The 13,225-nt window shown below is 34.0% G+C and overlaps 1 protein-coding gene across 1 annotated transcript; it reads left to right on the forward strand.

Moving 5' to 3' along the window:
• Positions 1-1,316: 1,316 nt before the first annotated feature.
• Papss (PAPS synthetase) lies at positions 1,317-10,769 on the forward strand. The gene is made up of 2 exons (XM_965470.4): positions 1,317-2,242; positions 9,258-10,769. Exons 1-2 carry the CDS (start codon positions 1,454-1,456, stop codon positions 10,350-10,352), a joined length of 1,884 nt encoding a protein of 627 aa, XP_970563.1. The 5' UTR covers positions 1,317-1,453; the 3' UTR covers positions 10,353-10,769.
• Positions 10,770-13,225: the final 2,456 nt, after the last annotated feature.

Raw genomic sequence — 13,225 nt, forward strand, 5'->3', positions numbered from 1 at the left:
AAGTTACTAACACTCCGCAAAAACCATATTTTATCTTTTCCTTTAAAACGTTTTATTTTACGTTTTGATGAATCACAATGTTTAGAATTAAGCCCCTATTAATAATCAACTAAGAATATATGCATTTACCTGAGAAAAATTGTTAAAATTCTTTAAAATCTTCGTCTGATGATTGTCTTCAAGTGTCCAAAAACAAATCCACTTTCAACAATAAATAATTATTAAAACACAAACTAAAAACGATTATTAACACTTTACAAACGTCTTTAAACAAAATTAATCCTAAATCTTTAGCACAACACGTTTTGAATTGGATTTGACAGGATCACAGGACCACAAAACATGACAGGTGGAAGCTTACGAGCGCGGGAATACTAGCAGTACTACCAATCTAACAGTACACACTAAACACCCTGTTCATACGTAGATCTCAGTTTTTAATGTTTCCAGATTATTTAAAAAAAAAGCCGAATCTACATATAGAAAAGACTATCCAATTTTACAAAATTTGTAATCGAGTTCGTATCGGATTGTGTATTGTTGGTTGCATCTTACAGGCGCATGTCTCGTTAAATTATGTGAAACACCCTTTATATATTATATTCAGATATATCCCATTTCAGTTCAGAGTAGAATTTTGCACAAAGTGAGAGTTTCTGGTGGGTTTTCTAAGCTTAAAACGTGTCAGAATTCTTTTCTTATACAAACTCAATTTGTGCTTTAATTTTCACTCCAAAAAAGTCAAACACGCTGTTTCAATCCTACTAAGAACTGAAATGGGGTACAAGTAATTTTAGTAATTAATTATTTGTTTATTTAATTCACTTTTAAATAACAAAATGACTTTGCCAAATCAAGCGTTCAAAAGTTAAAGGAAAACTTTATACAATAAAAGTGCTGGAGTCATTATTGTACCTTAATTTGTCTTAGAAGAGCTATAAATAAAGTGGGATTATTGTTTCTTATTCTTCTCAAGCGGAAAATACCTGTCAAAGGTTCTGATAAAGCTAATCATTCGCGATTACGTACACGCAACGGTTTAATAATTTCTGATCCAAGTCGAATTTCCTCTATTACGTTACTTCCTATGTTATTATTGGATTTGATAAAAACTAATTTGGAGTGAATACACCTTTCAGCAATAAAAGTGCCCCCACCACTCCTTGCAAAAATTCAAAACCAGATCCCTTGCCCCGATTGGTCCAGCTTTCCGCCAAGGCCCAATCCGACCAATCAGCGCTTTTGCAATTCCGCAGTCTGTACGCATGGCAACCCAACCTCAAGGTAAATAAAGTAAACATAACCTAGATCCCGCGAACTGTCAGTGTCAGACTGAAGAGTAGTGTGAAAGAGGAAGGAAGTAATCGGTTTCACTTCCATTACCTGGCCGATGTGCTACTTTGAAAGTGAAATCCGAAAGTTGTTGTAAACCTGTCGTTCTAAACGCACTGCCATGTCGAGCCAAGAAGACATCATTAAGAAGCAGAAGACGTGCATGCAAGTGGCCACCAACGTCACGGAGCAGCGGCACCACGTCTCCCGAGCCAAGCGCGGCCAGATTTTGGGGCACCTGCGGGGCTTCCGGGGCTGCACTGTCTGGTTCACGGGGCTGTCTGGCGCAGGTAAAACCTCCATAGCCTTCGAACTGGAGGCCTACCTCATCCAGCACGGCATCCCCGCCTACGGCCTGGACGGCGACAACATGCGCACGGGGCTCAACAAGGACCTGGGGTTCAGCAAACAGGACCGGGAGGAGAACATAAGACGCGTGGCGGAAGTGGCGCGACTTTTCGCAGACGCTGGCCAGATCTGTCTTTGTAGCTTCGTGTCCCCATTTGCAGAAGACAGGGAGCTGGCCCGGAGGATACACCGCGATAACGACCTCCCGTTCTTCGAAGTGTTTGTCGATTGTCCGCTGCCGGTGTGCGAGCAGAGGGACACCAAGGGGCTGTACCACAAGGCCAGGCAGGGGGCTATCAAGGGGTTCACGGGGATTGACCAGCCGTACGAGAAGCCAGAGCATCCCGATTTGGTCGTGAAGACGATTGAGTCGTCGGTGGAGGAGTCGATGTTCCACGTTGTGGAGATGTTGCAAGAAAATGGGATTATTCCCCTGGTGGAGGAGGATTACGAGAAGGTGCTGGAGCTGTTTGTGCCCAAGGACCGGCTTGCTGCCGCCAATGAGGAGGCGGCGACTTTGCCCAAGTTGAATTTGACTGTCCTGGATTTGCAGTGGCTGCAGGTTAGTGGGCATAAATAATTTTGTAATTTGTATGCAAATATTTCGAGATCAATGGAGTTCGGAATTAAACATTCACTATGTTTGTTCATCATTAAACTGGACTTTTTATGGCTCATTAAAATTCGAAAAGAGAAACAAATAAAGATTGCGTTTTCGCCTAATTTTAAATTAATTGGTAATATTTTAACAAACTAGACAAAGTGCTGAATTAATATTAATATTAATTAATATTAATATTTTAAAAACGTAGTTAACATCACAAGATGATTTTCTTCATTTTTTATCTTCTTACTATTTGTATTTTACTCTTTGTAAAGGTGGAATATTTTAGTAAAAATTTAGTGAGATAAATACAGTGTTGTAATCAATTTAAATTGGATGACTTCGCAAACAAACACAGAAATGCAATTGCAATCTATTCTATTTACTGACCTGAAACAACAAAATTAAGTGACTATAGCAATATGTGTTATAATAGCATTTTTTATAGTACTTTGCGTTTATAATAAGTTTATTAATTTCTATCAGTGTACTTTAATGAATTTAGGTAGATTTAGTTACTATGTTTTTTGTCCGTATATCATACATAATTTTGTATTCGATTGCAAGAACCATAGCTTTTCATGCCGAAAAATACTATCTAATGATACATACAGTCGAATAAAAATTTCATACATTGCAAGTATTGAAAGTTCTAGGGCCTGTTACATGATATCACTAATATTATTACCAGAAATGTACAAATATACAAGCTACAATACCTTTTACCTTAGATTTTTTGCTGTTGTTAAGTAATAGTTGGACGCTGATTTCAAAACTGCCAACAGATTTTTTTCTATCGACTCTAATTTTTGAGATACAGGTAACTCAAGTAAGCATTTCTTTACAGAAAGGATACAGTCTTAAAAAATTAGACGGCTATTAATGACCACTTTTTTTGTTTTGTCAGTCAGCGTATTTACTTTTGCGTTCAGAAAAATTAAAAGGGTCGAAAACAAAAATAATTAAAACCAAAAATTTGGAAGGAAATTTTCGCTTATGCGAAATCTATTGGTGTGATCAACAATGATAAAGATTTTCGTTATTATTAATAATAATTATTACTTTGTTCCAAATTACGTGAGTGTCCGATTTGCGGCGAATATAATCACAATGCTACGAGTAATGTATTTTTAAAGAACATTTGCAAAGAAAAAGAATACTTATAAAATGCTGAACCTAGACCTAGGTGTATTTAATACCCTCTTGCTAAACTAATATGCTAGACGCGGGCTAAAAACAACTTTTGATGTGCAGGTCGTATTATTATTATAATTTTTTTATTAAAAAAACGAAAGTTTTTTTAAACATAAGTTTTTATTTAATGAGATGGAATGAACAAACTCAGGGGCGAATTTAGTGGGGAGAAGTAAAAAGTGTAGGAACCTCTCTTATTAAGACAAAGGGATTTATATTTATAATTTTTTTACTTAAATATAAATAATTTTTAGTAGTACTTACTGTTTTTACTCAGCACTTTTTATCTAGCACATACTATTTTTACTAAGCAATTATTATTTTCACGTAGCCTTTAATTTGTTTCCTTTTATTTGTTCTCAAATAAATGTACAATTTTATAAAAAATATGCAGAGGTATATTAACATGTATTTTTACAAACTGTAACCACATCATGGCAAACATTTGGAATTAGAGATACGATTAATGCTTTTTGAGAAAATCCGCACTGTTACACTAATGTGTCATTAATTCATTACAGAAGAATTCGAGGCAAGATTGTATAAACTTTTGAATCCCTGTGTAGAAACAGATAATAAATAATTCGTCTCCGCTTTGACTTTATCACTATTCGAAAATACAAAGTCGTTAATCATTTTGTGATAATCTACACAATGAAATTGTCTTTAAAAAATACTCGTACGCTTCCAGTCAGAAAAATTTGAGATTAAGAAAAGTTAATATTAAATTTTTACAACTTTCCGTTATTAACCATCTCTCGGTACAAAGCTTTGAAAAGTGTTTGTCCTGAAATTTGTTTATCTTTACCTGAAGATTATTTTGGAGGACAATCGGCTTACTTTATAATGAATATGTCGGGTCACTGTTTGCGCATTGGAACCATTGGGGATGAAATTCTTGTCGTATTATGACTTTCTAATCATTTGAAAATTAATTTTGTTTAGTCTGATGCTTACCTAAGGGATGAAGTTTAGGGTTTAGCATTGTAGACCCAAATTTATACCCTCTTTACGACTTAATCCAATTTTTAACTTAAATAATTTTTACGACGGTTTTACCACAAAACACCTTTTTCAGCCCTCAAATAAATAAACCCAAATAGATTCTCTCCTTACCCACAATATTTTTCCAAAGCAACATTATTAACAGTATAGAGATTCTTATAACTTTTGTGTTTTTGTAATATCTTTCTAATGTCAAAAAAACATCTATTATGAACACTTTTTTTGATTTTTAACTTTCCAGAGTCAGAAAGTATGACACAGTTATCTTAATGTGATATTTAAATTGAACCCAAATATTTTATAATTGACTTAACTTGACATCATTATGACTTGCAAAGTATTCCCCAAACAAAAAGCTGAAACCTTGCTCCTTTTAATTCTTTTAATTATTTTAGGTCATCTATGTTATTCTATTATTGTTCTGATTAATATTTACGATGTTTAGACTAATAACGCAGTTACTTAATCTAATTTTTCCTTTTTAATTTTTTTGTACAACTAACCTAATGTCATTGCTTATCTCTGCACATTTACCTAAGTATTAACTTGCATAAAATACTTACAATAAATAAATGCAGATAATCCAACATTGTTTGTTTTTGTAAAAACATTCCTAAAAATTAGATTTTGAGTAGTTTTGTGAGAAAGGAAAGTCAAACTGGACTTTGTCACATTTGGTTGCGTTGCAAAAAAAAGAAAAGACATTCAGTTTTTAATACAAAAAAAAAATCATTATGCAAATTACTAGCCTAAAAATAGCATGTAGTTGTGAGAATAATTACGTAATTCTTTCTTAAATCTCTTGACAAATAATTGTCCTCGTGTACATGTTTTTCACCTTATTATTGTTGGTGAATGCACAATAAATAGGAAACTTTTTTCATAGGTATTTGCATAGATGTGATTGTTATTTAAAATATTAAAGTACAATAATACTAAAATTAACTCTCGTAATCCTGTTATCTAGCGCAAGGCCATTTCTAGGTAAAGCATTTTTTCCATCTTTGACACAAATAATTTAGCAAGATTCATGAACTTCCGTTCACTGACATTAAAATCTAAAGATAGAAGGGAAATAAAATAAAAAAATAAAATTGGAATCTTCCTAAACGAGAGATTGTCCCTGGCATTTGGATTGAAAATGAATCTTTTTATGTTCCTGTGCATGCTTCATATTCGTTTGTCCGGAAATAGTAAATATTTTAATGCAACTAAATTTTAATTGGCAGATTTTCGGTTAGAAAATGAAAAAAATTTTGTTTGTTAAATTTTTTGTTAGTTTCCTACGATAATATTTAATAAATGGCCTAAAACGTGAGCGTTTGCGAACAACATGTTTTTATCTTTAGCTGATCTTGTTATATCCAATAAATATGTCACAACTAATTTCGAACCCATCGTAACAATAACTCAATTTTTAACAATGAGATAACAGAGTCTGGCTCTAACAATAAATTTGCAATAATGTGTGTAAATAAGCTATCATTTGTATTAATTAGCGTTGAGATACTGATAGTTTTAACACGGCCAAATTAATACACCTATTTTTTCTTTGATAACAAGAAACAAACATTTGAAGATTAGAATAATATAATAAGTCAAAATGTTGTGATGTAAATACGTAAATTATTATTTACGACGTTAGTTAATCGAATTTATTACTTGTGATGCAGCTGCACTTCAGCACAGATGATTATAATAGGTCATGTGAAGAAACATTTTAACATTAATCTGGGTTACGTTTAATAATTTTTACATATTTTGCTAGGATTTTTATGACTTTTGACATTTTCTCATGCTGTTGAGATAATTCTGTTTTTAGAAACTTTTCCGAGTAAAACGATATTTTAATTAGTGATTAATATTTTCTCTTTTTGTGCCCTCAAGGAAAATTGTATACTTTTGCAGGTAGTTAGGCACCATAAAAAGGAACACCTACCTTTTTTAGATTATTTATTATGTCCTTCCTATTGTTAATACATCTTTACAACTGTGTTTCAGTAAATGGTAATAATTGTAATTTATATAATTGTTACTCTGTACGTACGATGTTTTCTTAAATATTTGCTACACTGAATTATAATTGATACGTTGTGAAATACATTTTACTGATCGGAATTCTAATTAACATTTTTTGAAATACAACAGAAAAGGACCTCAAAAATTCCGGGATTTAGGTATTTCATATTTCAATACTATTTTTTTTTTCAATTTGTATTTATTTATTTATTTAAAAAAAACGTTTGCTAAAATATATTATTGAATTAGAACTCATTTTCAAAACATAGCCTTTTCAAACGACTTTTCCGATTAGTATTTTCAATTATCGTTTAACCACGTTTTCCACCTACACAACTTATTTTAATGGCCGACAAATTACTGCAATTGTAGCATTAAGCTGCTGCATGTTTTTTACAATTGCTCTAGAATTTGTTGCTTTCACGATTTTCACCATTGTTTTTAAAAATCCTACATAAAAGCACTTCTTAAATTTTTGAGTGGTGATTTTTTTTTAAATTAAAGTGACATTAATGTGTATTAGTAAAAAATCACTAATAAGAAAAGCTACCGACGTAAACATAGAAATAAATCTGATTTTGCTAACAGATCTTGGACTAGCCCCACTTTAGATTCAGATGACGTTCTAATAAAATGTTACTTAATTCTGCATACAAAATTGAAGTTTATTGTTTTAATTCTCCTCTTTGACACTAATTTTTTTATTATTCTTTTTATTAATTATTCGTATTATTTGAATGGCATTCAAATTCAATTTTTTTGTTTTTGTTCTTAGAAATTTCGTTACAACATTACGGTTCTTTTTTCGTGTTGTAATTTTATTTTAATTGAGACATATTGTTCGTAGGTACAACGTTATGGGCAAAAATGAGCTTCTCGCTTAAAATTTTAATGAAAAATTTTACTGAAATTTTTTATTTGTAAGGGTTTATCTAAGATATCACAGTCCTAGAACCTTTTGCAATATTTGAATATTTTTTTTGCATTCGATAACCGAAGGTTTGAGGAGTTTTCTAGAATTTTCAAAATTGTCAAAGGTCAAAACTCATGGCTGGTTTGATTTTTTCAAAATGGTTTTCAAAAAAATGCTATAACTCAGTTTCAAATGGAACGACTCAATTTTCTTAACGGCAATCGAAAAAATATCGATACTAATGGTGACTTTCGACAATACTTTCAATCTCTTACAGTTTTTGAAAAAAATCACAAAAAAACAGATTCTACTTCGTAATTTTCATAGTTAATCAAGTAGACCTTGCAAAATGGTCAACAATTGTCAAACTTTAATATTTTATTTAGTTTGTAGCTGGTATATTATTGAATAAACAGTAAAACAATAATATTTAATTATGGTTCATTATAACTTAGTGAATTATTATCTGGTATCGAATTTTAAATTTCTTGAATGAAAATAGTGAACAAATCGTACATTTATTTTAATTAATACCATAATTATATCGTAGTTTTCCGAAGTTTACTTGATTAAAAATGGAAATAATGAGCTAAAATTCAGTTTTCTGCGATTATTTCAAAAACTGTAATAGACAGATATAGAAGATGTTAATAAGAACCTGCATGAAAATTGATGTTCTTTTGACTGCCATTAAAAAAACAGGGTCATTCCATTTGAAAAAAACTGTTTTATAATTATTGTTTAATCATCATTTTCAAAAAATCATAGCAGCCTTGCAATTTGACAGTTGACAATTTTGAAGATTTGAGAAGACCTTTCGAACCTTTGGTTATCAAGTGCAAAAATAATTATTTTTTTTTGTAAAAGGTTCACGAGCCGTAATATCTTAAATGAACTCCTGCGAATGAAAATTTGTGTAAAAAAATTGATATAAGTCAAAAACAGATAAGTACTAACAACTAGGATAGATTTTAGTCATTTTCAAGAAGCGAATTGAAAAATGCAATAAAAATAGGTGGTTACTATTTAAAATTTGAAAGTTGGTGTCAATTTCTCGTTGTTTTGGAAATTCATCCATTTTAAAAATAATTTAGTTGAACTCAGAATGGTCGATTGTACACAAAATTTTAAAGCTCTAGCTACATTAGTAATTCAAAAGACAACTCGAGTTTAAAGGAGTCGCTGGAAACTGTACAACTATCTCAATATACTAACAGATAATTTTTTGCTGATGTTAAATGACATTTTTTTAATCTTGAGAGTCGATATTAGTGGCAATAAAAAAATCATTGTTTCTTTTTTAAGATGCAGCAGCTCGTAAAAGTTGCAAAAAAATCCATACTTTAATGTGGAATTGTAGGAAAAGGAGACGTGTTACCTTTTTTAATGATTTATTAGTTTTATTACTGATCTAACATTACATTATTTCCAATTTTTGTAATATTAATATCAGTATTTATGATTTCATAGTATACTAATAAAAAATAACGGTATACGTTCTAACGTATCCGTGAATAACTGGTCTTTAAAACACTTGTTCTATTTCGAGCACTCCGGCCACGCCGTCGTGCCCGAAAATTGTTTTAAAGACCTCAACATCCACTTTAACTTTAATATAATATTTTAGGACATGAGTTGTTACATTCATTGGATTTTACTAAACATTACTCACTTAAAACGCCTGAAAATCTTTCATTGAAAAAAAAATTTGTTAAGGGACAATCTAGTACAAAAAACGCCGATTTTTCACGTTTTGAGTGAAGGCTGTTGCGAAAATACAATTTTTTATTAAAAAAAATATTGTGATGTGGAACAGTCTATAAAAAATTCTGATCTTTCCAGGTTTTGAGCGAAGGCTGGGCCTCCCCCTTAAAAGGCTTCATGCGCGAAGACCAATTCCTGCAAACCCTCCACTTCAACTGCCTCCTCGACGAAGTGAAAAACACTAACCAATCAATCCCCATCGTCTTGCCCGTCTCATCCGCCGACAAAGAGCGCCTCGACGGCGCCTCGGCCCTATCTCTCTACCACAACGGCATCTGCTACGCCATTCTGCGCAAACCCGAATTCTACTACCACCGCAAGGAAGAACGCGTCGCCCGCCAATTCGGCATCACCAACAAAGACCACCCTTACATAAAAATGGTCTACGAATCGGGCGACTGGCTCGTGGGGGGCGAACTCGAAGTCCTGAAACGCGTGCAATGGGGCGACGAACTCGACCACTACCGACTCACCCCCAACGAACTCCGCCGAAAGTTCAAGTTAATGGGGGCTGACGCAGTTTTCGCCTTCCAACTGCGCAACCCCATCCACAACGGTCACGCGCTGCTGATGCAAGACACGCGGAAACAGCTGAAAGAAAGGGGCTACCGCAAGCCGGTGCTGCTTTTGCACCCTCTGGGTGGTTGGACGAAAGACGACGATGTTCCCCTTCACACTAGATTGCTCCAACACCAAGCTGTGCTAGATGAGGGCTTGCTTGATCGGTTCTCGACCGTTCTGGCCATTTTCCCGAGTCCCATGATGTACGCGGGACCCACTGAAGTGCAGTGGCATGCCAAGGCGCGGATGAACGCGGGCGCGAATTTCTATATCGTTGGGAGAGATCCCGCAGGAGTGCCGCACCCACGGGGGAAGGACGCGACTCCAGATGGGAACTTGTACGATGTCACCCATGGGGCTCGTGTGCTGAAGATGGCACCTGGGTTAACCTCGCTTGAGATCATTCCCTTCCGGGTGGCCGCCTACGATTGCAAGAACAAGAAAATGGCCTTCTTTGATCCGGCCAGGAAGGAGGAGTTTGAGTTCATTTCGGGGACGAAGATGAGGACGCTTGCGCGTAATGGGGATAACCCACCGGATGGGTTTATGGCGCCCAAGGCCTGGAGGGTGCTTGCCGATTACTACCAGTCTTTGATTAAAGATAAATATTAGATCGAACATTCCTTCTTTTCTTTATGTCTCGACTTTTTCGAACTCGATTTTATCTTTTCGAAGTCTTTCCTTCTGTAATATTATTTTATTATTGGTTTTAATTGTGCACTATAATCGTAGGTGTAAAGGAATTTGTTTTAGCTTTAAGTTTCAATTGCAATTGATGAGCTTTTAAAAATTGCTAAATTGTTTAGAAGATTTTATTATCTACTTAAATGCATTTCAGAAGGTAATGCAATGTATTTCTTAATGTTCTAGCGAGGACATGAAGTTGTAAAATGCATACAGGACTCAATATTTCCTTTTAATCTATTGAGGTCTTATATTCCAAACTTTTACATGAATTTTTAACGGCATAGTCCATAGCTTTATATCATGTATGTGTTATGTTTTAAATATATTTTATTTTATTTTTGATCCTTGGGTTTATTTCACCTTGTCCTAGACAGTTTTCAATTCCTATAATTTGTTTCCAACTACAAATGAGGTTACTACACCACCTGGCGACGGAGATCTTGTACTAAACCTTTTTATCACTAATAATTAATTTGTTAATAATAACTAATTTGTTAATAGTTCCTTCCTCTACAACATATTAAAAAACTGGGGTCGTCAGGCTTTTTGTTTTCTTTTATTTCAAATTTGAATAATCAGTAATTTTTAAAAAATTCGCATTAAACACGGGTTTAGATTGACCGATGCGTCGTGTGGATTGCATGCAGCAATTGCCTTCATTTTTGTAGGAGAACATCACAAGACATTCGACTACAACATATTAAAAAATTGGAGGCGCAGGCCTTTTTGTTTTCTTTTAATTAAATGCGGAAATAATGAGTAATTTTTGAAAAATTCGCATTAAACACGGGTTTAGATTGACCGATGCGTCGTGCGGATTGCATGCAGCAATTGCCTTCATTTTTGTAGGAGAACATCACAATACATTCGACTACAACATATTAAAAAATTGGAGGCGCAGGCCTTTTTGTTTTCTTTTAAAAAAATGCGGAATAATCAGTAATTTTTGAAAAAATCGCATTAAACACGGGTTTAGGTTGACCCATGCGTCGTGTGGATCGCATGCAGCAAATGCCTTCATTTTTGTAGGAGAACATCACAAGACATTCGTCTACGACATATTAAAAAATTGGAGGCGCAGGCCTTTTTGTTTTCTTTCAATTAAATGCGGAACTAATGAGTAATTTTTGAAAAATTCGCATTAAACACGGGTTTAGATTGACCGATGCGTCGTGCGGATTGCATGCAGCAATTGCCTTCATTTTTGTAGGAGAACATCACAAGACATTCGTCTACAACATATTAAAAAATTGGAAGCGCAGGCTTTTTTGTTTATTTTTTATTAAATGCGGAATAATTAGTAATTTTTGAAAAATTCGCATTAAACACGGGTTTGGATTGACCCATGCGTCGTGTGGATCGCATGCAGCAATTGCCTTCATTTTTGTAGGAGAACATCACAAGACATTCGTCTACGACATATTAAAAAATTGGAGGCGCAGGCCTTTTTGTTTTCTTTTAAAAAAATGCGGAATAATCAGTAATTTTTGAAAAAATCGCATTAAACACGGGTTTAGGTTGACCCATGCGTCGTGTGGATTGCATGCAGCAATTGCCTTTATTTTTGTAGGATAACATCACAAGACATTCTACTACAACATATTAAAAAATTGGAGGCGCAGGCCTTTTTGTTTTCTTTTAAAAAAATGCGGAATAATCAGTAATTTTTTAAAAATTCGCATTAAACACGGGTTTAGATTGACCCATGCGTCGTGTGGATTGCATGCAGCAATTGCCTTCATTTTTGTAGGAGAACATCACAATACATTCGACTACAACATATTAAAAAATTGGAGGCGCAGGCCTTTTTGTTTTCTTTTAAAAAAATGCGGAATAATCAGTAATTTTTGAAAAATTCGCATTAAACACGGGTTTAGATTGACTCATGCGTCGTGTGGATTGCATCCAGCAATTGCCTTCATTTTTGTAGGAGAACATCACAATACATTCGACTACAACATATTAAAAAATTGGAGGCGCAGGCCTTTTTGTTTTCTTTTAAAAAAATGCGGAATAATCAGTAATTTTTGAAAAATTCGCATTAAACACGGGTTTAGATTGACCCATACATCGTGTGGATTGCATGCAGCAATTGCCTTAATTTTTGTAGGAGAACATCACAAGACATTCGTCTACAACATATTAAAATATTGGAGGCGCAGGCCTTTTTGTTTTCTTTTAAAAAAATGCGGAATAATCAGTAATTTTTTAAAAATTCGCATTAAACACGGGTTTAGATTGACCGATGCGTCGTGTGGATTGCATGCAGCAATTGGCTTCATTTTTGTAGAAGAACATTACAAGACATTCGACTACAACATATTAAAAAATTGGAGGCGCAGGCCTTTTTGTTTTCTTTTAAAAAAATGCGGAATAATCAGTAATTTTTGAAAAATTCGCATTAAACACGGGTTTAGATTGACTCATGCGTCGTGTGGATTGCATCCAGCAATTGCCTTCATTTTTGTAGGAGAACATCACAATACATTCGACTACAACATATTAAAAAATTGGAGGCGCAGGCCTTTTTGTTTTCTTTTAAAAAAATGCGGAATAATCAGTAATTTTTGAAAAATTCGCATTAAACACGGGTTTAGATTGACCCATACATCGTGTGGATTGCATGCAGCAATTGCCTTAATTTTTGTAGGAGAACATCACAAGACATTCGTCTACAACATATTAAAATATTGGAGGCGCAGGCCTTTTTGTTTTCTTTTAAAAAAATGCGGAATAATCAGTAATTTTTTAAAAATTCGCATTAAACACGGGTTTAGATTGACCGATGCGTCGTGTGG

This window comes from Tribolium castaneum, chromosome 1 (assembly GCF_031307605.1).
Source record: "Tribolium castaneum strain GA2 chromosome 1, icTriCast1.1, whole genome shotgun sequence".
In the NCBI taxonomy this organism is placed as follows: Eukaryota; Metazoa; Arthropoda; class Insecta; order Coleoptera; family Tenebrionidae; genus Tribolium; species Tribolium castaneum.